The 26,793-nt window shown below is 37.2% G+C and overlaps 1 protein-coding gene across 3 annotated transcripts in view; it reads left to right on the plus strand.

Annotated features, from left to right (window-relative positions):
• The window catches only part of PTPRD (protein tyrosine phosphatase receptor type D), a 373,393-nt gene that overhangs the window by 238,239 nt on the left and 108,361 nt on the right, over window positions 1–26,793 (plus strand). For 2 of the 3 annotated variants that reach the window (XM_054186468.1, XM_054186470.1), the window contains 8 exons: window positions 705–1,286; window positions 10,518–10,651; window positions 11,934–12,078; window positions 15,470–15,775; window positions 16,762–16,955; window positions 18,884–18,910; window positions 21,030–21,147; window positions 26,108–26,695. In XM_054186468.1, coding sequence (XP_054042443.1) covers window positions 705–1,286; window positions 10,518–10,651; window positions 11,934–12,078; window positions 15,470–15,775; window positions 16,762–16,955; window positions 18,884–18,910; window positions 21,030–21,147; window positions 26,108–26,695 — 2,094 coding nt within the window. The remainder of the gene's footprint in view (window positions 1–704; window positions 1,287–10,517; window positions 10,652–11,933; window positions 12,079–15,469; window positions 15,776–16,761; window positions 16,956–18,883; window positions 18,911–21,029; window positions 21,148–26,107; window positions 26,696–26,793) is intronic. The other variant, XM_054186469.1, reaches the window with a different exon arrangement.

Here is a 26,793-nt window from a genome sequence, read left to right on the forward strand (position 1 = left end):
ATATCCCAAGCACATATATTTGGACATAGTTCAATCTTTTCTTTCATTCATTGCCACATTGTGAGCAAATATATTGCACTGAAAGGGACTAAATGCCTCTTACCCCCTTAAATCAAGAGGGTAAATATTCCAGCCAATCACTGGCATAAAACAAAATGCAGATTCAGACAGCAATAGTACTAATAAATAAGTTAATCGTAATGTTCCATTTTTCTCCTGTGTCTAGCTCCCAGTCTTCAATATCAAGTAAATAAAGGATCTTGTAATCTTGCATATAGTTGTCAACAGCAGGAGCCATTAAGAGCCAGTCATTTGAATTTCAGAGTTGCTGGGTGTCCAAGTGTAATGTTCACTAAGTAGTTGAAAACTAGAGCTTCCAAAAATATCTGAAAATTAAACTGTAATGGTGCACTGTCTGTCCACGAGATTCCTCTTCTGCATATGTTTATGGGATCTATTACAAAAGTCACTATTATTAAATTTATCAAATAGGCTTTATACTACAACTTGAAGATTTTCTGATAGGTTTCTGGGGTAAATCATAATTGCCAAAAGCTTGCTCTGAACAGATCACACCTTCTTTCCATTCCACTCTTCCTGTTTTGTTTTTATTTTTGTTTGGTTTCGTTTTTAAGCTACTTACAGTAATAATTAATGTCTATTGTTACATAGTGCTAACTGTATTTTTTGGCATTTATCTTTAGCCTTACCCAAACCTCCTGGAACACCTGTGGTGACAGAAAGCACGGCAACAAGCATAACATTGACTTGGGATTCTGGAAACCCTGAGCCAGTTTCTTACTACATCATCCAACACAAACCCAAAAACTCTGAGGAGCCATATAAAGAAATTGATGGCGTGGCCACAACACGCTATAGTGTGGCTGGCCTAAGCCCATATTCAGAGTATGAGTTTCGGGTAGTTGCTGTAAATAACATCGGGCGAGGGCCACCCAGTGAGCCGGTGTCAACGAGGACTTCAGAACAAGCACCTTCAAGTGCACCACGCAATGTGCAGGCCCGTATGTTGAGCTCTACCACCATTTTGGTACAGTGGGAAGAACCTGAGGAACCTAATGGACAAATACAAGGTTACAGAGTTTATTACACCATGGACCCCACTCAACATGTCAACAGTTGGATGAAGCACAATGTGGCTGACAGCCATATTACCACTATTGGGAATCTGGTACCCCAGAAAACATACTCTGTGAAGGTTCTTGCTTTTACTTCTGTTGGGGATGGACCACTTTCTAGTGACATTCAAGTCATCACTCAAACAGGAGGTAAGCTAGCACTGAACAGGATTTGTGTGAAAAAATTAAATACATGCACAAATTTTGCAGCGAAAGAATTTTTTATTCAGGCAGCTTTTGCAGATAACCTTTTCTCAGTTCCACAGTGCAAGTTATCATTGAAGAGTGGAAATTATCCCCTCACACTTTCATTTCTTCTTTTATCAATCTCACGAAGTTTAACTGAAGTTTAACTAAAGTCTCAGGGACACCTTCATCCTGGAAGTGGCCAAATGTTACTGCATTTGTCAAGTAGTTCTTCACAGCTTTCTTTGAGGAGTTACCTGTGTTGGTGTGTTTCATTTAGGTGGCTTGTGGTTCCCTGATGCTCCATCACTCTAGTGAATCTTGGTTTTGGAAATTCAAAATGTATGTGTACCGCATGTGTATTCAAATAGTTGATAAGGTTCTGAAAACACAAAAAACATGAAAGCATTAAAAAAGAAAAAACAGCTTTCTGTAGGTTCAAGCAAGCAGTTCTGTACACTTTGTATTTATAAATCAAATCCAACCTGCCTCTACAAAGTGTATACCACAAGGTCACCATTTTCTTGGTTTATGTTTGCAGTTAGGTTGTTTTGTTTCTGTACAGGAGTTTTAGGTCCATGAATTACTTTTATTAACACAGGACAAGCAAGCATAGTGAAAAACATTGCAGAGAATTTTTATGAAATCAAAAGCGAGAAGCTCTGGTGGATCTGCACTGCAGAAGGTGTTTTATTGTAGCAATAAGAAATAAAAGGTCCCTTTGTCTAGCAGTTTAGAGAAAGCTGTATGAAGTATTACTGCAGGTCAGTGATTGCCTAGAAATATTATAGAATCCTACTTGAATTTTTTAGTACTGGAAAGTTGAAGAACTTAGCATTCCTCAAATTCTTAAAAAACGTATCTCTAAAAAGTAACTGAAGACGTTCTGTTTCATCCACTTTTTATTTTGGCATTTTAGCAATATGCATTTAATAAAGAACAGAAATTGGGATACTGTCCTGGAACCTTTCTAAGCATTGTGTTACACAAAGGTCTAGGTGTTACCTTTTGCAGTATCTCAGCTGAGAAGTTACTAAATTAATGTTTTTAGATCTTCTAGTGGTGCATTAAAATGTGTCTGTGTGCACGTGCAAATGTAAATAGGTACAGCATAGTTTAATTTTAGCAATTTTAACCTTTTTCAGGGACTAGTTTTTATATTGACATCTGACTTCTTTTTGAATCCGTGTGCAAAACGCTTTTAAAGAAGAAGGTTTAGTGAGCTCCGCGTCTGTTTTTTCACTTAAAATCATAAACATTTTTAGATGAGCAAGAGTTTGTCAGTGTCTTCCCCAGAGAAGAATGAAGCAATCGAAATAACGAGCACTGAGGACTGGCTGGGCCGGCCCAAGTTACATTATTGCTGACGTCACTTCAGAAAAGCTCTGTGTATTAAAACCTTTCTAGAATGTTTCATTAAACGTGGCCATCTGTTTCTGATTACTGTTGCAATCTGAAGAAATTATGACGTTAGCAGTGCAGGAGAGATTCTCAATACCTTTTTTCAACTTTTTAACAGAGTCAACTTGACATTGTTTATTTGTGACTGTGTTAAAAATCAAAAGAAAACATGAAAATGTGGCATATGGGAGGCATTTTTAAGCACTGGTATTTGTGCTTGAAATATGAACATTTTAGGTCATAAAAGAGAAAAATAGATAAGTAAGGCTAGTACAGTTCTCCAGTTCATGGTATGTTTAAAAACTAAAATTCTCCCATGTTTCTATCCAGCAGTTTCTCTTCAGGGAACATTGCAGAATAAAATGCCCTCCTTGCCCTTCTCTTACAGATTTGCTATAATCTAAATCTGAATATGATTGTTTTAGTTTAAGTCTCTCTCAAGCTGCAACTCATTCAAATAAATATATTGAATTATAAAGTACCATTTAAAAACAGTGAAAATGGATTTAATGGAAACATATGTAAAAGAGTAAAAATAGGAATGGTATGGTGTTACATTTTGATTGATTTTTTTTTCCTTTTTTGAAACACATAAACCTATCATTGTAAATATGTAGCTTAACCCATATACTTAATTTGGGGATATTAGAGTATATATACAACAAAATCTGATCGACAGCTGTGACTTTCAGGCTCTGTTAGTTTTGTTTTCGTCAGAGCTTTCCTCCCTTTTGTGTATTATGATCTTTGGAAAGAGACTATAAAAAAATGAATAATTTGTTTTAAAAAAGTTTGCTTGGGTTTTCGGTTTCTTTCTTTGTTAGTGCAGCAGAATTGTTCTTTTGAAATGGCTGCATGAGTGGCTTCTCACTTTGCAGCTCAGCTGAAATGCTGCTGATAGGGAAAATAAGTTTTTTAATTAAAATATTAACTAGCACCATGTAGTGTGAGGAGAAGAGAATGAAGCATTTTTCAGAGAACCAGACATAAAAAAAATAAAACTTTTCAGTTCCATTTTGTGTTTCAGTATTCTGCTTAAGCATTTTAAGGAAAAGCCGTGTCCTATTCCCCAGTTGTTTTTAGCAGTGTTTTCTTTCCTGTAAAAAGACACCATTTTAAGAACTTACTCCAAAACCAGCTGTAGAACTGAGCCTTTTGAATAAGGGAAGATCAATTCCAAAAGCTACACCTAAGAAAGTCCTTATCTTGCATTTTGGGTCAAAGGATTTAATTCTGCTGAGGATGCAGTCAGGACCAGTGTATTATTTAGGTGAATTGACTTACTGACACCAAATTTTACAATAAAGAAATACCTCTATAAGCTTTAGTGTGACACTTCCCTTTTTCTTTACTCCACTAGAGAACAGAAGCTCTGTTGGTTTGTCTCCATTTACCTACCCAGGACACACTTCTTATGCATCTTCTCATATTTCCTTTCTTTGCTTAAACTGGTCAGAAGTACACATACTCTCTGAGCAGCGTACTTCAACCTGGAAAATCCTTGAGCTTTAAACTCAAGACTGATTTTGGGTTTTTTTGGCAAAGAGAGGATAGCTACTGGAGGAATTCAGAGAATCTTATCTTTATTCTGGGCTTAGACAGAAAGAGGGGAGAATGAGAGCTACACGAGGTCTATTGGCTAGTGAGTTATTGGAGAAAGAGAGAGAGAAAAAGTATTCTGGGGAATGAATGTGTACCTGTAAACATATGCTGCTTTAAACAAAAACTTACAATATAAAACATATTGTTAAACCAGGAGTTGGCAGTGGTTTGAAGATGTAAGGATTATGACAGTTATAAAAGGCTAATCTTTTGAACACATGGAAAAGGACAGTAAAGAGAAGGTCATGTATCGGACTTGCAGGGCATATAAACAGAGCCTTAGCTTAAGGGAAATGAGTTAATGATTCTGGAGCTCTTATTGTAAAAGAAGATTAGAAATTCAGAGGAAGGGAGTCTGTAGCTGAATACAGTTGTGTGTTGTAGCAAGCTAGCTACTTTGCCAGACATTTCAAATTTTTTTCATAGAATCATAGAATCATTTAGGTTAGAAAAGACCTTGGGATCATCGAGTCCAACCATCAACTCCACTCTGCAAATTTCTCCCTTACACCATATCCCTTAACACCACATCTAAACAAGTCTTAAACACATCCAGGGATGGTAACTCCACCACCCCCCTGGGCAGCCTATTCCAGTGTCTAACCACTCTTTCTGTGAAGAATTTTTTCCTAATGTCCAGTCTAAACCTACCCTGCTGCAGTTTGAGCCCATTCCCTCTTGTTCTATCACTAGTTACCTGTGAGAAGAGACCAGTGCCAACCTCTCTACAATGTCCTTTCAAGTAGTTGTAGAGAGTGATGAGGTCTCCCCTCACCCTCCTCTTCCTCAAACTAAACAGTCCCAGCTCCTTCAGTCGCTCCTCATAAGATTTATTCTCCAGGCCCTTCACCAGCTTCGTTGCCCTCCTCTGCACTCGCTTCAGCACCTCGATACCTCTCTTGTATTGAGGTGCCCAAAACTGCACACAATACTCAAGGTGTGGCCTCACCAGTGCTGAGTACAGGGGGACAATCACCTCCCTACTTCTGCTGGCCGCACTATTTCTGTGCGATGCAAGCCAGGATGGCATTGGCTTTCTTGGCCACCTGGGCACACTGCTGGCTCATGTTCAGCCGCTTGTTAGTTAGAATGCCCAGGTCCTTTTCTGCCAGGCAGCTCTCCAGCCACGCTTCCCCAAGCCTGTAGCGATGCATGGGTTTGTTGTGGCCCAAGTGCAGGACCCAGCACTTGGCCTTGTTGAAGCTCGTACCGTTAGCATTGGCCCATCGATCCAATCTATCCAAGTGTCTCTGTAGAGCCTCCCTATCCTCATGTAGATCAACACTCCTGCTTAGCTTCGTGTCATCTGCAAACTTGCTGATGATACACTCTATGTCCTTATCAAGGTCATCAATAAAGATGTTAAACAGAAATGGTCCCAACACCAAGCCCTGAGGGACACCACTTGTGGCTGGCCGCCAGCTGGATTTAACTCCATTGACCACCACTCTTTGGGACTGCCCATCCAGCCAGTGCTTGATCCATGAATACATGAACAGGGAAACCTCATGTCTCTGAAACTTCACAGTACTAGTCTCCTAGTGAAGCATTTCATGGAAATGGACTTCCACAAGAGAAGGGTTAAAAGCATTCAATAAGAATTCAGTATTTCAAAAAGTACAAGTATTGTTTTACAAAACAAAAACTCCGGAGCACATTAACTCTTCAATTTTAAGAGCTTCTCTGTAGAGCTTCATGATTCTTCCAGAACAAGCTGAAGCATGAACTCTTGGTCCCTTTCAGTTCCCAACTGATTCTTTTGATCCATCTATTGTCATTTGCAAAACTGATTCCTAATTGAACTGGTTGAGTTTTCCTCTGGATACAGATTTCACCCTAGCAATGTCATGGGGCCCTTTCTAGTCTGAAGACTCTCCTCTCTTTCTAGCATCACTTGCAAACCCAGCACAGCCCTGGAGTGTTTTTCTGGTTACCTCAGACAGCTGAGGAGCTGTGTAGGGAACTAAAGTGCCTTTCTGATTTGAGATCCGATTTTATGATTCTGTTCTGGAACTTGAATCAGGGGTGGACATAGTACCACATCTGCAGCACAAGGTCCAGCAATCTGCTTCTGGTTATGCAGCAATAAACATGGAGAACTAGGCAAACAAAGGTGTAAAACTTGGTATGAAGTCTTGAAAAGAGTAATTCTGGACTTTTGTCTTTGTTTTGCCACTGCATTGTAGTTTTTTATCATGTGTACTAACTAAGCTATGTCATGTTTAGAAGCAAGAAGTAAAAAGAGGTATACTTGGTGCATAGGGGAGTTAGGATTTTAATGTACATTTGCACAGCACATTGGCCTCAAAGCAGGAAAGACAGAAAAGACAATATTGAGAGAATGCTCATGCAAAAATATTCCATTCTATGAGCTGACCATGTACAGCACTAATATGGAAAGTAAGGTTTGATCTGTGTAATTAAAAACACTTCAGCAAATGTATAAAGTCCACTGACATAGATTTTCCAATTTTCCGGGTTTTTTCCATCTCTGAAGGAGACCAGTACCTTCTGTCAGCTCCTCCAGCTTGGCTTAGTTCCCATATGTCACTGAAGAATATTTTGAACAGATGTTGTGTGTTCTAGGCATAAATCCTAAATAGTTTAAAAGTTATTGTTCCACTTTCTTATCTGGTACTTTTTCTTTGGCTTAAACCTTGGGTCCCCTACCAGAGTTTCATCAGCAATACAGCTTGTTTAGTTTCTGTTATTTTGGGTTTGTTTTCTTCTGCATCTTCTCTATCTGTTTGGAGTGATGCAGATTTTCCTGTCACCTCTTTCTTCTATCACCTAACTGTGGTTGAAAAATGTGAGGGGATACTAGATTTTGCAGCAAGATACTATTTTGACAAACAAAAAGTTTGGAACTTGGAAAAGTTCAATTAATCATCAACTTGTCTTATAAAATGAGAGAATTGCAGACCAAAGACCATGAAGGGTTTTGTTGTTTTTTGTTTTGTTGTTTTTTTTTTTTAAAGGAATACTTGGAGGATGAGGGTCTTAAAACATGCAGAGAGACAGGAAATACCCTTTGTTCTCCATCTGCTGCCGTATTTATCATAACGAATGGTACCAGCCTTCATATGGGTCACTTGACTGGTCATTTACTATTACTGCCTGGCTGCATTCTATAATTCATGTATTAGGCATGATTATCTATAATCTATAGATAGGCATAGATTATCACAGGATGATTCAGGCTGGCAGGGTGACCATCTGGGGAGGTCTCCAGCCCCAGCCCCTGCCCAGAGCAAGCTCAGCCACGCAGTCAGACCAGACTGCTCAGGGCTTCACACCATTGAAGCGTTAAACCCCCCAAGGATGGATACAGTCCAATCTCCCTGGGTCCTGGCTCCACCACTGGGCTGTCCATATGTGGAAATGGTTTCTCCTTATCTCCAGCCTGAGCATCTCATGTTTCATTTTTCATGTGCTGCTGCCTCTCACTCTCCTGCCACGCATCGCTGTGAAGAGCCCGGCTGCATGTCCTCCATCCCTTCCATCAGTGCTGGGGATGTCATTAGGTGCCCCTAAAGCCATCTTTTCTCACAGCTGAACCAGTCCCGGTCCTTCAGCCTCTCTTTGTGGTGCAAGGGCCCCAGCCCAGAGACATCTTGCTGAGGCCTAAAACCAGATGCAGTACCTGTATGTAGTCTGAAAGGCACTAAGCAGAGGGGACAGTCCCAGCCCTCCCCTGGCTCTCGGGACACACAGCTGGCCCTGGCTCAGCTTACTGCCTGCCAGGACCCAGGGCCATTCCTCACAGCTGCTCCCTGGCCCCATCAGCCCCAGCCTGCATCCTGACAGTGGCCTGCCTTCCCAGAACAGGGCTTGTTGAACTTCACAGGGACCCATAGACCTGTTCCTCCCCTATCTCCAGCTCCCTCTTAACCACAGCTGGTCCTGGAGTGTGTCAACTGGTCCTCCCCAACTTAATATGTCACCTGCAAATCTGGAACATGTGTCCTCCATCCCCTTCTTCAGGTCACTGATAGGGACGTAAAATGGATAGCATGACACAGACAACATAAGCTGCTGTTTGACCTTCCATGACCAGGCAAAGGTGATTTTGTAACACCAACTGTGCTGCTCAGTTACTTTGCCAAAGTAATTTTTTCCTTATCCTTTGATACGCTTTGAAGCAAATCATTTTTCCAGAGGTCAGTTTTACCAGTTTTTATCTTTTTGTCAGACGAAGCAACAAAAATGCCTACGGCCAGGTACTCACCTGAGTTTCATGAGATACATTTGTAACAACTTGTAGCAAAATAAACACTTGCAAATAGCCATCTAGACTCCAGATTTTATTATTAAGTTTTGGCAAGCCTGCAGTGGGGCTCTGCATCTGCTTTAAACCATGTTCAACAGGAGGCAAATCTGCAGCTCTTGTCCGGTTGTTACTCAGGGGTATTTTGAAACAGCTAACCTGAAAAGTTGTAATGTTCACCTAATAAATGCATTTGTGCAACTATGCTATAGATTTGCCAAGTTAAAGTTTGATCTAGTGGTATTTCAGAATCTGTTTCAAAGGTAGGAATTATCCAGTTGTCCCACTCTCTCCCTTTTAATTTCAAATCCATTCAATCTTAAAAGGATAAAATTAGAAGTATCTCTGTCAAAAATACTTTTTTGATATTTCCTGTAATTGCTGCCTGTGCTTTGTGATCTTTTCCCTTTTGCACTTTGCAGTACCCAGGAAGGGGTCTCTTTTTACACCGGACATCTTTTAGAAAAATAGCTAATTACTCCTATGTTTTTCTTCTTCCCTTAAAGAGACTTAGTCTCCTGTTCACCATCACTCATTCCCTCAGAAAAAGACAACATCCCCCTACTCTTTTCCTTTTCTATTTTGTCCTGTTTCTGGAAAAAAAAAAAAAAAAAAAAAAAGTAAAAAAGTGAAGGTGGGGAATTGCGGCCTCCACACAGGAGCTTGAATATGCACCAGGTTATCTGTCTGTTTAAAGGTTAGATATCAAACCTGCATCAGCATGCACGAGGGCAGTTTTATCCTCAGAGTGACATTGTGTAGAAGTCTGGGGAAAATAAGAATTACAATCATAAATTATTTTTACCATTTGCTCCATGGTATTTTTAAGTCTTTTACTGTGCAAAAGAAATGTACTTATAATTCTATAATAAAATTCTACCTTGAAAAAGGATTGCGAAATGATTGTTGTTGTCACATCCTGCTTGTCACACCTCTTCTCAGTATGTGCTAAGTGCATCTCATTTTTTTTTTCCTAAAAAACAAAACCATGCCACATTTTATTCTTGAAAAGCTAGAAATGCTATGGAAGACTGTTTCATGCCTTATCAACAGCACTATTAACTGAAAGTAATGCTTTGTCAAAATTATTGTATACATTCCAATGACAGGGTTACATTTTGCTGTCTTTTCTCAGTCAACCTTATTATTTGTTGTAGATTTGCAGAAGTGAATGAGTGTAACTTTTGGTCTGGATAATTTCCATGACCATTACACAAGAATGTTCTTGACTACTGGAATCCAAGTTGCATTTTTATTCTTTGCGATTAGAAAGTGTTGTTACTTTCAATTCAATTCAGCTATATTGGTAAAAAATAACAGTCATTAAAAGGGTAAAAATATGGCACTGAATGAGAACATTACTGAAGATCTCTTCAGTAGGTTATAACTTCTTCAGGTTACAAAAGCATTCGATATTTGGGTGTCTTCTTAAAAAGCAGAATGTGTTTAGTATCTTAGTTATTTATGAGCTGAGCAAACCATTTTCAGATATGGAAATGCTTATAATGGTTTTAACACTTTTTTTGGACTATTCCAGCCAATTTTATGTAATAACAGCATTTCCCCATATACATGCACATATATACGTGTATATATTTGCCATTTCACACATAGGTTATTAGGTTGCCAGCATTTGTCACCAGGCTTCTGTTCAATTTCCGTTCAGTTCTGTGTGCATTATTTACACTGCAAAGCACTTATTTGAAATCATTTGTTATTTGTAATGTGTGAATTAAATATATCATTCTTTTTCTGAGCTCAGATTAATTTATTTCATACTACAGTTAATCAATTTGTTTAAGTTCAGTAAGTTCAACAAAAGTAATATTGTGTGAAATATTCAGGTAATAGTTTAAAAGGTTTGAAAGATAAGTGTTGAACTAGCCAAATAAACAATTGGCAACACTGCTCAACTTTTTCTTTAGTGCCTGGTCAGCCATTGAACTTCAAAGCAGAACCTGAGTCTGAAACGAGCATACTACTTTCCTGGACACCTCCACGCTCTGATACTATTTCCAGCTATGAACTAGTTTACAAAGATGGGGAGCACGGGGAGGAGGTAAGTGAAAAGACTATAGATCTTTTAAATACTCCTCAATGAATCAGACATAAAATGCTGCAGTGGTACTAAATTGTACTAAATCCTTTAGTACAAATGCCTTGATGTTTAACAGTTTGTTAAACTCAGCAGTCAGCTTAACAATAGACTGAGAGAGTGTAAACACCGGAAAATGCTGTCGACGGTTACCAGCCAGTGGAACTTTGCTGTTGTTTGCAACAAGTCATCCACAGAAGTTTCATCCAGTTTCAAACATTGATCATGTCTCTCCAAGCCTGTTCCTCTATGAATGCTTGGAAACAGAACTGTTTAGGGGCATGTTATGGATTCATTAAGATTTTTTGCACTTACACTTGGACTTTGAAGTTTATTTTCAGTCTTAGAGAATTTTTCTTTCTCTTTGCCACCATGTAAGATAGTTCTCAAACTTCTCTAATCTTTCAATAGTATTTGAGAAGAGAATATGGTTTTTTTTCTAAAAATGAAAGCCTGCTGCAGACTTTTTCTGTACCATTATTTCGTAAAGAATTTTCAGTTTGAAGGCCTCTGTGGAGTTAGTACCGTAGACTTTAGAATAAACTGTTCTTCTTGTATAGAAATGATGCGATATTGCCAGGCATCCCAGACAAAAGAAAGAAGCCAGCTGTCTCAGAAGGCAGCGGGAGAATGTCAGCCTCATTGATTTCTCCTGCATCATCAACTCATTGCTGATGCTTCAGCTGAGCTTATGTTTATGGTGGCTTCACATATACACTGTGAATGCATAAGCTTATTTTGAGGAAGGGGACCAGATTAGTATTTCACCTCCAAATAGGATGCAAGCCCCTGCTAAATAAGTTGCGCTTTGCTTCTTAATGATTTGAACACAAATTTAGCTACAAGGTTAAACCCAAGATTACTTACATCATAAAACCCTGTAGTTCCTTGTCATAAGAGGTAACTATAGGTAAGGCTTTGTTTACTTATTATTGTCTAAAAAGCCTTTTATACTTTGTACACAGCTATTACTTCCTGAAACAGTCAAACGGTATTTCTGGCTCTAAGTTTCACCCATTAAGCTGTCGGCTTTAAAAAATATCATTCCTTAATGTGTGTTTGTCAAAAGTAATGTATTCATTTTTGGTTTGGTTTACTTTGGTTCTGTTCTGATTTATTTTCTTGAATTAAAATTTTTCTCAGTGGGTTTATCACCAGAGTATAAAAGCATTTCTTGTGTAGGCAACATATGGAATTCAGAGTCTCTGAATATTAATCAAGATATCCTCTTATTACCTACCTTTAGCAACGGGTTTCCACTGAACCTACTACATCCTATCGCCTGCAAGGCTTAAGGCCAAACAGCTTGTACTTATTCCGTCTAGCTGCACGTTCTCCACAGGGCCTGGGTGCTTCGACAGCAGAAATCTCAGCGAGAACCATGCAGTCAAGTAGGTGTCTTTCCTTGCTAACTTTATTCCCTTGTCTTGTATTTCTCAGAGAGATTAATCTCAGTAGCCCAGAGAGGCAGCAACAGAGAAGAAGCCAAAATGATAAAAATATAGCATTCATGGTGCTTAATACAGCAAAAGAATGCTTAAAATGTGTATTTTTGTAGAAGTATTGTGATCAACTTAATATATGAGTGGCTGTTACATAGTTTCAGAAAAAAACTCAGTAAACCAGTGCCTTAAGAGGCAGTATTATGCTGTCATAACAATATTTTATGTTATGTTATAATAGGGATAAAATGTTTTATCATGTAGTAGATGTACATTAATGGCAGTCCTCCTCCAATAAAATTCCACCTGCCCAGTCTGTGTATTTCCTGTAATACTAGGTTCCTGGAGCATCTCTCTGAAGTGCAAAAAATTTCTAGAGTGGCTCAGGTTGAATCTTTTAAACTGTACCAAAAATTTCCTCATAACTGTTCTCCTATAGTAGCTAATCGTTCAATTTTTAAAATCTCAGCTTTTTATGATGTTCAGTCATTTTCTACACCAGTACAAAAATTGTTTTCTCACTGTATGCTTATGGAAACAATGTCATGAAACTCATTACATTTGTCTGCAAATGAGATGCAAAAATCTGTCAGGAATTTATACGTACACTTTAAAAAATTTAAATTAAGACTTAATTAACACAATCAGATATTCAAGGATGATGTCCAGAAATGCTACTCTTGCCTGATAAGTTATGCTTTCCTGACAGTTTCCATTACACTGCGTAATTTTAAAACTTAGTGCTGTTCTGTTTCTATTTCTTTTAAATTAAATGGCCTTTCTAAAAGTAATATTATTCAAAACAGAAAATTTTTATTCTCAATTGACATGAAGCTTTTCAGTTTGCAGTCATGACATATGTGATTACACCATCATTCTTTATTAGTGTTCTATATTAATAGTAATTAAGATGACTGGAGATACAGAGCTACAGACCTTTAGCCAAAGCTAAATGTGCTCCTGAAGCATTTCTGAGGCATTTGGAATAAGCACAAAAAATGATTATATAACACAAACCTAGTTTTAGAGAGAGTGGCAAGGCACCTTTTAATTTTAGTAGTCCAGAATCAATAATTTGATGAAGAAAAAGGTATTTATTTGTTCTGCGAGCCATTTCAGACATTTAGAATGCTTATTCTTGTATATTGGGTGAAGGTTACTTAGACTGTGCATACAAAATAAACACCTAGGGGCCAAGGTTGCATGTTCCAAATATAACTACATTGCCATTTTCCCCTTCACAAATATAAGAATATGCTTTTTTCAGCCTTATGTCTTCACATAGTAGGAAAATCCAATTTATTTCGGTGGGCAGACCCTGATTATTTGCTGAAAATATTGCAAAATCTTTTGCAAAAATTGTGTATTTTAACAAAAAAATCTATGCATTAGTAAAACTGGTTACACAAGTAGCCTACAGATTATCCTTAGTTACATAAATGCAATATTTTGCATTTTCAGAATATAATGGATTAAAAATTAATAAACTTCTGTGACTTTGTTAGCAATATTCACAAGAATACACAATTGCCTTTCATCTTGGTTTCAGAGGAAGATACTACAGGGATTTATTTCTTTACATATAAGATCCTGCAGGAACATTTCACTTGCATTTTATTTCCTGCGCAAGTCAATGGTAGAAGGGGACCAACATGTTTTGACTACTTGGTTACTGAATTAGCCTTAAAAAAAAATGCCAAACGTGATAATTCTCATCTGTCCCCCCATCCACCTCCTCTACTTAGTTGAAATGCTGGTACATTCCCTCCTGTTTTCCCTTCGGAAGAGCAGTGTACCATACTGAGTAAAAGCCATTGATCCCTGTAGAAGAACCATAGGGAACCAAAAGATACATGTGTAAATGCAATAGGTCACAGCAGGGTCCTAGGCCTTCTCTGTTGCTTTAATTTTGTTTGATGTGCTTAGTATAAGTACCAGAAATCCATGTGTTTCTTTTTTCTCTTAAGAAATGGGAAGAAAACAGTACACAAAAAACCAAACCCAAATCACCATAAAGATCTCAGACCCCAAATTTGTGTTTTCTGTACAAGAGAGAAGGCAGAAATAAGAAAGAAGTCCACGTACACTAATTCTGCCAGTGAATTTGAACTATGGCTCCTTTTTTGGTGCTCTGAATGATCACAGGTAGTAAGCATAGACTTTGCTAAGTCAAAGTGCATTTAAGCACATAAATGCATACCTAACTTTCAGTAATTGAATTGCCTCACTGAAAGCGGTGAAATGACATACATGCTTAAATGCTCTGGAGCCCAGAAAAGGTAAATATGCTAACAGACTCCTTCGAGTAAAAATCAGTAAAGCTGAGCACTTTTGCTCTGGAAGATTGGTCCTGGTGACAAGAAATGAAACAAAGTCAGAATTTCTCACCATTCTGATGTGCTGAGCTTATGAACTCTCTTTGTAAAATGAATACCCGCCTTCCTGACACGTTGTTTGGGGGTAGATTTTATTTTTTTCCTATAGAAGTTACCTAAATTACTGGTAGGATTTAATTCTTTGCTAGCAAAGGTGTCTCCAAGAGGAGTTAAAAAAATAAAACTGACAGCTGATCTAGGGTAAGTACAAGTTACAGTCAGAATCAACAAGCCTGTCACTTTTTCCTGGTAGGTAAATCTTTGACTAAGACTTTCTTTGTCTTCTATTGACTGCATGCTCCTAGTATGTTGGCTACAATAAATGTTTCGGTAAACACTTTCCGTTTAAACGTCATTTGTGATTAACTTGTGCCAGGCAGACTCGGTTATGAAAAGAAAAAAAAAGAAATATAATAATTTGTTTATGAGAGTGGGGAGGCTACAAAAATGGCAATTTATGGAGCAATTTCTAGCAATTATTGCAAGTTTTTAGGAGTTCAGTAAAAAGAGAATTTTTCTCAAAGTAAGTAAACCCACTTGAAGGGGATATGTCCAAATTTTTAAGTAAATACATGTCATATGTCATTTAAACTATTATTGCTTGCAGTAATTGCAATGATTCTAAGCATAGATCAGTAGTCATAGAAGTGTCACGTTTTTGTTTTATTTCAAGAAGAATTTTAATTACAGGTAGGTAATATTATTTTGAGGTTTCATTTTCATGTATTTCCCCTACATCCTTTTTCACCGTTTAGTTGGTCTATTCATTTTCAGTTTCCCCATGTTAATAAGCCAAGGTGCACATGATTATTGGACGTTTTGCTTTCTCAAATTTCTACTTTTTTGGTTTATTTTTTATTTTCATTTGATTGTCTTTTATTTATTTTATTTTTTCTTTTGTTCATTTTTTTCAATCACTCCTATCCTTTCACTCAAATCCTCCTTTAACCCACTACTGAAATTAGAGCCATCAGCTCCTCCTCAAGACATTAGTTGCACAAGCCCCAGCTCCACTAGCATTTTGGTAAGTTGGAAACCTCCACCGGTGGAAAAACAGAACGGCATTATCACTGAATACTCCATCAAGTACATTGGGATTGATGGAGAAGATGTCAAGCCCCATGAAATTTTGGGAATTTCCTCGGACAGTACCCAATACCTTTTGGAACAGCTGGAAAAATGGACTGAGTACCGGATCTCTGTGACTGCCCACACTGATGTTGGACCTGGCCCAGAGAGCTTAGCAGTATTGATTCGGACAGATGAAGATGGTATGTTGCCTCCACTACATCAGTTTGCACCTCTATGGCTCTGTCGATCTGCTGTCTTTTGTATAGCCTAACAGTACTTTTTTCTGCTCCTCTTTTTTCACAAATCACAGATATTATCACCCTTTGAGTTTTTTTTAATCAAAGACTTGTCCTTTCTACACCATTTTTATATTTGTTTTTTTTTTTTTTAAAAGAAAGTACCTTTTTATGAGTGACACGAATCTGCTGCCACTTTGAGCCCATACATATCCTTCTTGCTCCTCCTTTAACATAAAAATAACTCTCAGGGGAAAATCTTTCTGCCTTTTCCTTGATTTTACAGTCGTTATTTTTAAACACTTATGTCAATGAACTTTTCTTCAGGTTTTGGTTTTTGGTGGTTTTTGTTTTTTTTTTTAAACTGCTTTCTTGTTCCATGTTGTGCTTTTTGATTTGGGTTGTTTTGGGTTGTGTTTTTTGTTTTTTTAGTTTTGTTTTTGATCTTGGAAAACTGATGCTCCACACATTTTCTTTTCTTCCATGCTTGAAAGTGACAGAAGACAGCCCTGTTATCAGCCTCCTTTTTACACTACTGAAAAAAAAAAAAAAAAAAAAAAGAAACAAAGAACTTAGAAAACAAAAATAAGGGATTTTTTTTCTTAAATCTTTTGTGGTTTTATTATTAGTATTATTATTATTATTTCAATGATTAAAATATCTCTTTGTACTATAATGCTTTGAATCTCAAAGCATCTTCCTTGGCTTTTGTACATTTTTACATGTTTTTCTATTTCTCTAATACTCTTTTTTCTTCCATTTTTTGCATCAGTCATGTTTTTTGATCTTTTCACTGAAAGGTAGAGGAGATTGGTTGAGCATTTTCATTTGTTGAACAATTTGTATTCTTCAAAGAAAACATAGTGAGTCTGCCCTTTTAAAAAATAAAGCAAAAGACATGGGTGGGACAGGTGCCTGTAATTCTCTTCTGTCCAATGATGTTGTTCCAGTTCCTAGTGGTCCTCCTCGCAAAGTCGAGGTAGAGGCTGTCAACTCTACTGCTGTTAAAGTGTCATGGCGCTCACCTGTACCCAATAAGCAGCACGGTCAGATCCGAGGATACCAGGTCCACTACGTGAGGATGGAAAATGGAGAGCCAAAGGGTCAGCCCACGTTGAAGGACATCATGCTGGCTGATGCACAGGTAATTAGGGCATTTTATGTTCTTTTCTAGGTCACAATGAAAACATTTAGTGTACCAGACAGTTATCCAGAACTACCACTTTTTTTCCTTTCTGTATTTCAGCTTACCAGCTAACACTTTTTATCTCTGACAGTTTTTTTTTTCAGAATACTTACATATAAAGGTTCTTGGGACAAACTTAAGCATCCTTTTCTGTATAGATGTGCAACTAAATGCTAAACTGTGTCATACTGATGGCTCCCTTAAATCTGAGGACTTCGTCCTATAACTATGCTCTGAAGTTTTAAAGCATCAGGGAGATCAGCATCAGGTCACAGTCAATGTAGCAAACTGTGCACCGCATTATCCACCCACCCGATATTTATTTGTTTCAGTGGAGAACCTAGAATCATTAGGAGCCTGTGTTAGCCCATTAGTACAGTGTTTCTGTCATTAGCATGTGTTCACCTCACTACATGTTTCACAGGAAATTAATTTATCAGTGCAACTTAAGAAATAACTGAGGTATTTATACTTGTCATTATTCATATCAATAACTGTGCAATAAAATGAGAAGCTTAGTTTAAATAGGTATGGGCTTACGTATATTGCAAAATTTCCCATCGGTTTTATAAATTATGAGACGTAATGAAAACAAAAGCCCAATCACATCAAGTTTAAAAAACTTCTAAAACAGGATTTTACTGATTGGAATACACTAATGCTCTGTAAAACCAAATATTCCTAAAGCTGCTGGTACTGGAGGAATCATCCTACATTGAAACTATTATCAAGTACACACCTCTCACTGCTAGCTCTCAATTTATGACTGGAATGACTGGAAATATAAGAAATTATCGACCTAGCATAAAGTAAAGAGTTATGCCTCTTAAGGATTTTGTGTGAATAAATAAACAGGTTTTGGCTTATTTTGTTCCTTCTTCCAGTCTTAGTTCTAAATTTCAGCTCTTCGGATACCTTTTTCAAGAACAGGTCTCCTACAAAGGTGTTTTGCTGATGACCCTTTTCTCTAAGTATTTTCTCTGTTCCTGGAGGTCTTTGTTGCAGTTTTACCTGCCAATCTGTCTATCTATCTCTATGTACTTACCTATTTTGCAAAACATGGTGTCCTTACAGCTTAAATTCAGTGGAGAGCGAAATAGAAACAGGTGGGGAGGTGGGAAGGAAATGCTGTTGCACTTTGTTTCTCTGGTTCCTTGCACAGATTTTTCCGTGTGGTAGTAGTTTAATTTTTTTTAAATTATTTTTAAATACTAGAAGGTCAGAAATAGGCGACTAGATGAGATATTGGAGCCCAAATACCACAAAGGCAAAAATCGTGTTTCTTTTTTTGCCAAGTTTCAATTTGACCTGCCTGTTTGCCATTGGTTCACTCTGGATAGTCACCTTCTCTCTTCTCCTGCCACTCCTTCCTGCCTGTCATGCTTCTGTGATACATGTGATCGGGGCTTGTGCAGGTATGAAGACCTTGATGGTAAAAGATCAGTGTGGTTAAGTTTCAAGACTAAAAAATCTTGCTATTAATTTAAATAAGGCATAGAATTCATTTAGGAAACTCAAGCATATAGCCTAGTAACATGATTAAATAAATCAGGTGGCCTTGAAATCTGCCTTGGTAGCTTTTGCTAGTACAATCTATTATAAAATATTACTACATTGTACAAGAAGATTCATTACTTCTTTCATCTCTCAAGGAAAGAGAAGTGGCTGCTCTTTAGGGAGAGCAGAAATGGAATTAAAAGTGCCTGGCCTGATTTCATTAACCAAATTCTACGTCATTCTACATGATTAATTCAAATTGTACATGATTTTTGCAGACATCTTTCATATTTATTTTACTATTAAGAAGAAAACATTACCTCTACCAGGCTACAAATCTCTTCATTTCTTTTTTTTTTTCCCTTCCAACATTCTTTACTCTAAATCAGTGGGAATATGATGATACTACTGAACATGTGAGTAGTTTTTGACTGGCCAGAAAAGCAGTGTGCATTGGGTTTGGGATTTTTTCTTTTCTTTTTGCTTGTTTGCTTGTTGCTTCCTTTTTTTTTTTTTTTTTGAGTTTTCTTCGGGGGCTTTTTTTTTTTTCCTTTTTTTTTTTTGTGATTTGCACAAATGCATGCTCCTAACTTCAAGGTTTTTCCCTTATGGTACTTTTTTTCTGTTTTTTTTTCTTTTCCCAGGGAGAGTGGGGGCTACTGTTGCTTGCTTGTTCTGGGGTTTAGCATGATGCCAAAATGTACAGAACTGGTTTGTGTTTTCTCGTTTTTGATGGCTGTCACTAACATTGGCTCACAATTTCCTCTTTACAAGAAGGTGTTAGAAAAATAAAAATTGGTTCAGAGTTGCTTAGCAGCAGTCAGTTTTTTCTGTATTCATTTTAAGGTTAAATTTTTTTGTGTAGATGAAAGTTGAAGTCAGCTGTGCTTTCTTTTTTGGTTATTTGACAAATGTATTTTGTACGCTATCAGGAAAGCCAAATACCCTGCAGTGTTTATGCCTAAATAATAGTGTTTGCTGTATCCCAATCACACTTTTTAACGACAACACAATGCAGTCCTATCTCTTACACCATGAAGTACTGTTTGCTTTAGAAGAGATTAATATCTTCATCACTGTTTAAAAGCATGGCATTTATTGTTTTGCTTTTTACCATTTTTTTCTGTTAATATTAGGTGCAGTTTCCTGTGAAGATGAGAAGTCTGTCTTACTGATTTTGGCATTTAGGGTCAATTAAATTCTGAGATAGACTCTAAGGAGGGCGAGGGTTTGTAGTTTTTTTAATGTGTTTTTATTTTATTTGAACTATTTTGCCCATTCATTCTGATCATTACCTTGTTATTTCTGGATTGCTAATAACTGACTGTAAATACAATGCTGAATTCTGCTCACATCTGTACTGAGCTCATACCCACTATCTTGAAAAATCCACTTACCATGGATAGTCTGACCCATAATTTTTATATTAACTTTTATGGTTCTTGCATCTGAGGGGTGTGTAATTGCACATTTGCTATTTATTCTAGATGCATAAATAGACCATCTCTCTGGCAGCAGTGACATTTAGTGTAAATCCATTCAAGCACGTGAAAATGCAAAGGAGTAGTCCAGTGGCTACAGAATGGAAGCTGATGAGTTGGGAACTTTGGGCCAGTCAGTTGCCTCCAAATACTGTCCTTTTATATTTACACATTAAATGTATTTGTCTCATGAGTGTCAAGGCTTAAATTCCTCTGGCTGCCCTTATAGCATGATGTAAGTTTAATTCATTTCAGGTAGCTGGCCCTTCACCGTCTCCTGTGTGTGTACACGTCTGTGTGTGCACATGCATGTGTAAAAAGTTACCCCTTGCTTTGACACTTACAGTTTGATCTTGCTCCTGTTCACTTGTACTAGCTGAAGAGCTACTTGTTTTGTAGCTGCTGTCATTCATTTGAGGGTCGTCAGATTTATTCGCTGACAAGATTTGTAATGGTATTTTAGGTAGTTCTTTTAGACCTGAAGAGTGAGTTGTTTCTGAAGTACTTTGAGATATTTAGATGCACAATCCAACGATCAACACAGGTTGCAATAAGAGTGTTATGAAAGTAACAAGGCTTTCTTGTTCAGCTAAACCATCATTACTTACAAAGAGCGGATACAAATGCAACACTCTTCTTACTAGGCATTTTATAACTATATCAGTGATGTCCTGTAAATGACTAAGTTAACAGAATTTCTCATACCTACATATGCATGCATTTCACCATATCAGTAGTATTCCTCAGGCAAGGTATTTCAGAAGGCTTTATTCACTGTTCACACCACTAAGCCTTTGGCCTTGTGCCTTAAACTGCCTGAGGCATGCTATTTAGACGTGTGCTGTCTTTTATTGCTTAAGTGAGTGAAACATCTTGCATTGTGAAGTATTTCACACAGAACAGTCTGTTGGTGCTCTCAAATGCTTGCTCTCACTGCCAGTAGCACAAACGCGTGTGCACTGTATGTAATATACAGGGGTTGTCTGAAGGATTCCATGCTCTCCTGGAAAATAATCTATTATTAATAAATTATTCTTGTTTTATTGCATCTTAGGAAATGATAATTTCTGGCCTTCAGCCTGAAACTACATACTCCTTCACTGTGACAGCCTATACAACAAAAGGTGATGGAGCACGCAGCAAGCCTAAACTTGTATCTACTACCGGTGCAGGTAATACTCACAAACGCGTTAATTTCTGAATAAATCCTTTGACTTTTCCTGATAGTGTTTTGCTCCTACTATTTGGAAGTCTTCTGTTGTGTAAAAAGTGTTAATAGGACATAGGTTTTTCTGCTTCAGTATTTGTCCCTTCATTTGTTTAGATGAAAAAGGAACGAGTGTCCCTCTTTGTCCCTTTCTCAATTCAAGGTACGGCTGAAATGCAATACTTAACTATATACTCTCTAGTAACAGTTCCATTCTGATTGGTATCTTCTTGGAGAGGAAGAAATAGAAATTCAGAGCTGAGAAGAATATTTTAAAAACTTGTGAAGGACTTTTCTGCCCTTCTTTATGAGAGCAGCAATCCTGCTACCTGTTAGTAAGAACATTGAAAGAACCTATCTGTATTAGAGCCACAACTTATCTCAGAAGAGTGTGATTATTAAAGCAGAGAATTAGAAAACAGAATTAAAGTCCAACCTGTGAAACCCTGAAACACATATTGCTTCCGTGGCAATTTGAAGCATAAACTGGAGCAAAATACGCCATGCCACTGTGTTCAGTCTGCATTAGATCACAGGTGGTACTAGATGGTGGGTATCTTGACTGCATGAACAATTCATCTGTTTCAGTTAGTGTTGATGGGGTGAACTGAATTGCTTTCAGACGAGGAACAAGTTTTTAAAATTTGAATGGTTCACTGTGGCACAGCTTAACCAAACGATAGCACCACAACCTTAGTGTGGTATTCACCTACAGGTGTTCACAGCCTGTAGATGTTAATTTTCTGAGTTTTGTAGTGTGGCTGTTAAGGTTATTCCATTACAATCACATGGAAACTTTTGTAGCACCATTACAGGGTCGCTTAATAACAATGTATTGTTTATATTAATATATAAAGTCCAAAAGGCATATGTATTTGTATTTATACAGATTGACTCAATTTTTAAAACAATCACTGAATGTAAAGCACATCTTGTACTAATATCGGAAACTTGTCTCATCAGCTTCCTTGGAAGAATCTCAGTCTTGTTGGCTACATATCTCCTATAGTTTCATTTCAGCTTTTAGAGTACTTTCTAGTCATTAATCTTAACTGATGCTGAAGCTTACCCTGCAACTTCTCATCGTTCCTGAATTCTCATGCTCTGGGGAAAAAAGCGATATATACTTCTCGCTTGGATTTGAACTTGATTTAAGAAAAAAGACACTTGATCCATTATTATTTTTAAATTTCAGGTCCCAATTTAAATAAACACAATTATATTGAATATGATTTGTTTAGTTCCTGGACATATACATAGACTATGCAAACCTGCTTGCAAAACTTAAAGCTTCTGTGCTTTAAGATGAACAAATCCCATGTCCCATGAAACACTGAGTGACTGAAGAGAATTGAGAATCAATTGAGAATCAGAGGCATGCCTGTAAATGTAATAAGTATTAAACTGTTCTTGCTGTTTGCTTCACCCTGTGGACAAGTAATGTTTGTTCCTGTTCTCTAGGATAACAGCTAGTTACCATCTTGTTCCTTCATACGTTCCAGGTTGTATGAACAACTCTTCACTTGCTGTTACAGCTTGCTGCGGTTGAGCTTTTTTCGTAAGGAAAATTCATATGCAGGTTTTTGAAAAAGGAGGCAATAAAATATAGTCAGTACCAAGGGTTTCTGGCTCACCACCTTTATATGAGAGTATATGAGTCAGGTGAATGACGCATTAATAGCAGGAGCTTGTAGGTCTCAAATATACCCTGCTATTTTCTAATAGTTTCCATTTGATTTTTTTTGTTTCCTAAAAAGGTGCTATTCAAATGCTACAGTAAAGGAAATGAAGGGTCTGACTTTCACATCTAATTTTTAGAGGTTTAAGTCAGGTGCAGCTGTATTGGAATGAGTGAGTTCATATCCATTAGAGATATGAAAGGAGAATAAAGATTACTGGAGAAGCTTACTATTCATAAATTATTCAGATGATAAGTAACTATTCAGCTGTGTCCAGTTTGTGATATAAAAGTATCATTTACATTTTTAGATAGGAAAGATTCACTAAATATAAGTGAGCCTACAGTACGGTGACTGCAGTTATTAGTGAAGTCACTGAACACAGTTAATAGTTTCACTCCGAAGTGTATTTTTGTCTTATATTCAGTTTACTTTCCTAGTTTTTGAAATCAGATGGAAGAAAAAATGTTACTGAACATTTCAAGTCAAAATATTTGAAAATTTTAAATTACTTGGGCCAGAAGTTATAAAATAAGTGATTGATTAACAAGACCTTGATAACAAGACCTTAAGACATACTAGTCAGTAATATAATACAATTTTTATGAAGAATTTAATCAAACCTTTAATTTCCAGGTAATAATAGTTGAAGAATCTCATAGCACAACAGCTTGTCCATTGTTTGGAATTTACTGTCTGTGCTGGCCAGCAATCTTGAAATACAGATTTCAGCTAAGAGGAGAAAATTTACATTAAGACAGTAGTGTACTGTATAGCAGCTAACAGAAACAAATGACTTCATGTAATTTGGCAAAGGCAGTTTTCATAAACTTCTACTAGTAATGGCATACCATTACACCTGTTTGGTGTAATGACTGTTGCAAAGGGATGTGGAGGGGCATCCTACTGTGTAGTAATGGAGGTGGACTTCACTAGATCAGAGAATATATTTTTTCATGGGCAATTTCACTTCATTTGGGCTCATGGCAAATTCAGGTATTATTATCAGAAGAAGTTTCTAGATAGAGCTATTCCATGACACTACTGTATATAGGACTGCACAGAATCCTGCCTTTTGTCCCACAAGACTGTAATATTCATAAGTGATCACACTAAAAGAACATGTTAACTGAAAGCTATCTGGAAATAGAGAGAGAGAAAACATTTTCTTTCTCCGTCAGTAGTTGTGTGTTAACAAAAAGGAAATTCATTCACTTTGCAAAATCAGATATTAAAAATTAAAAAGTGACTGTTGTTATTTACCATTTTAATCATAGAGTGTTTTATTGGATAAGTAAGCTTTATTAGTTCCGCTGTTCTGATCAAAAGCAAGTAGTAATTTCGTTCTTTCTTTTTCTGTAATTACCACAAAGGTTAAAAAATAGTTCTAACTGTGAGGTCTGCCACAAGAAATAAAAGCAATTTATCACAAAAATAATGTAGTGACATCTTCCAGCAGTTTCTCCTCTAGAAAGCTGAAGGAGGAATTATTCTATTTGTGTGGACTCTTCTTCTCTTTCATATGCTCCATTGGTTTCAGTAATAGTTATAAAGTAGAGAAAAATACGGCCTGCAAAAGGCCTTCACAGCTCATAATAATCAATGAGGAAAAAGTCAGAACTAGTCAGAGAGATATTCTTTACACAGCAGAAAGTGTAGGAAAAAGCTTACAAAATTCCTAGGAATAATACTTACAGGTGAACTACACATTTAAAAGGAAGGATATTTGGAAAAATTATATAAAAACTAACTATAATTCTTAGGCAGTTAGAAGCAATGTCACGACTTAAGACAGAAAAAATGAGAAAAGAGCTTATTAAATGCATAATTTTCTTCAAGCCATGCCATTCCTCCCTCCTTATTCCTAATTCATTATGGAATGGTAGTCAGAACTTCTGACAAGAATCTGATTTGCTGGGTGCCTGAGAACTGAAGATAAGTAATAAAATCCATTGAAGTGTTTAAATACAGGAACCAAAGCTCACAGTGCAGCAGTTACATTCACGTGGGAAGGCTTTGAATGCAGATGGAACTAATTAGTCTTCATGGAAGACTATGTTATCATGGCATTACTACTCCCAAGGCTATTCTAGTCTCTTGACCTGTCAGGCATTAGTACACAATGAACACCAAATTTCTAAATAGTTATGGATATGCTTCATTATCAAATAAGTCATTGTAATAGAAACAGACTCTTTTTAAATAGGAATATTAATGAAAATATAAATGAAATTTATATATATATGAATATAAATGAATTAATAAATAAAAATCAATATATAAATACAATAGAGACAGTAAATGAGAGCAGTTGATATTGAGACTTCAAAAATGTACACCACATAAGCCCTTAATTTGGACTAATTTGATCCTCTAGACAGAATGTTCTCACCACACTTACAGTCTGAACTTCTGTGAAAGACAAATCATCAGTTTTGACCAATAGGTCCCAATTAAGGATTTAGTGTATCTGGTGTGCAAGTTAAGAAGAGCTCCAATTTAGTCTTCTTCAAAAAAAGTCCAGTTCAAGTGCAGCAAGACCATGCTGGAAACAAAACCATATGGGGCGAACAAAAAATTAAATTCCAAACTGTGCTACCACTGCAAGCTGAAACAGCCAATGCTGGAGGCGATTTGTATAGAAGGTCAAACAATAGGATTCTATGATATGTAGTAGTGATAGTTGATGACAAGGTTGGTCTGACTCCACTTCTATCACATTTTAACTATCAATGGCAAAAGTTATGTTAGCTACATCTAGAAATTTGCAATTTCTCCATTATTATTATTATTATTACTACTACTACTTCTATTCTTATTAATTATTTTTCCATTTACAGGAATGACAGAAATGTGCCTTGGATTAAATTAATGAATACTTATGACAATACTCTTTTTTTGCAAGCAAGGATTTGTAAGTGAGACAGAACCATTCATAAGATGTCTGTTTGAAGTTTTACTTCTTGACTTATGTGCCTAAGTCCTGTGCCTCTGAATGTTCTCTGTATTTAGAAATATTGTTAAGGGAAGAGGACAACAAACAGTAAATGGCTTTACTATCATAGTTCATTATACTGTATGACTATAGTGCAGGAGGCAGGTATTATTTCTCCCATAAGACAGTAATTTGTGGATCTAAAAGTGAGGGAAGAGAAAATTTATCCCTATTCCTGCTAAAACTAGCCTTAAGAATTGTACATGCAATTCTGTTTGTATTTATCATCTTTAAATAACATTGTGCTACAGTTCCAGGCAAACCTCGACTTGTGATTAGCCACACACAGATGAACACGGCTCTAATTCAGTGGCACCCTCCTGTGGACACTTTTGGCCCGCTGCAGGGTTATCGGCTGAAGTTTGGTCGCAAAGACGTGGATACATTTACGACCATGGAGTTCTCAGAGAAGGAAGATCACTTCACAGCCACAGATATTCACAAAGGAGCTTCTTACGTCTTCAGGCTCTCAGCTAGAAATAAAGTGGGCTTTGGGGAGGAGATGGTTAAAGAGATTTCTGTTCCTGAAGAGGTACCCAGTGGATTTCCCCAAAATCTCCATTCGGAAAGCTCTACTTCTACATCAGTTCAATTAACTTGGCAGATGCCACTCTTGGCAGAAAGAAATGGCATTATCACCAAATATACCATCTTGTACAGAGATATCAATGTTGCTTACCAGCCAGTTGAACTCCCTGTTGTTCCTGCTGATACCACTATGACACTTTCTGGCTTAAAACCAGATACCACATATGATGTAAAAGTACGTGCCCACACAAGCAAAGGGCCTGGTCCATATAGTCCAAGTGTCCAGTTCAGGACACTACCCGTGGATCAAGGTAGGATTTGTCTGCTTATGGCGTTGACCTTTAAAGGAGTATCGGTCTTGGGATATCAGTGTTTTTGAAGCTGTAAATAAAACTGACCGGCCCATTCA

The sequence above is a fragment of the Rissa tridactyla genome, chromosome Z, assembly GCF_028500815.1.
Source record: "Rissa tridactyla isolate bRisTri1 chromosome Z, bRisTri1.patW.cur.20221130, whole genome shotgun sequence".
In the NCBI taxonomy this organism is placed as follows: Eukaryota; Metazoa; Chordata; class Aves; order Charadriiformes; family Laridae; genus Rissa; species Rissa tridactyla.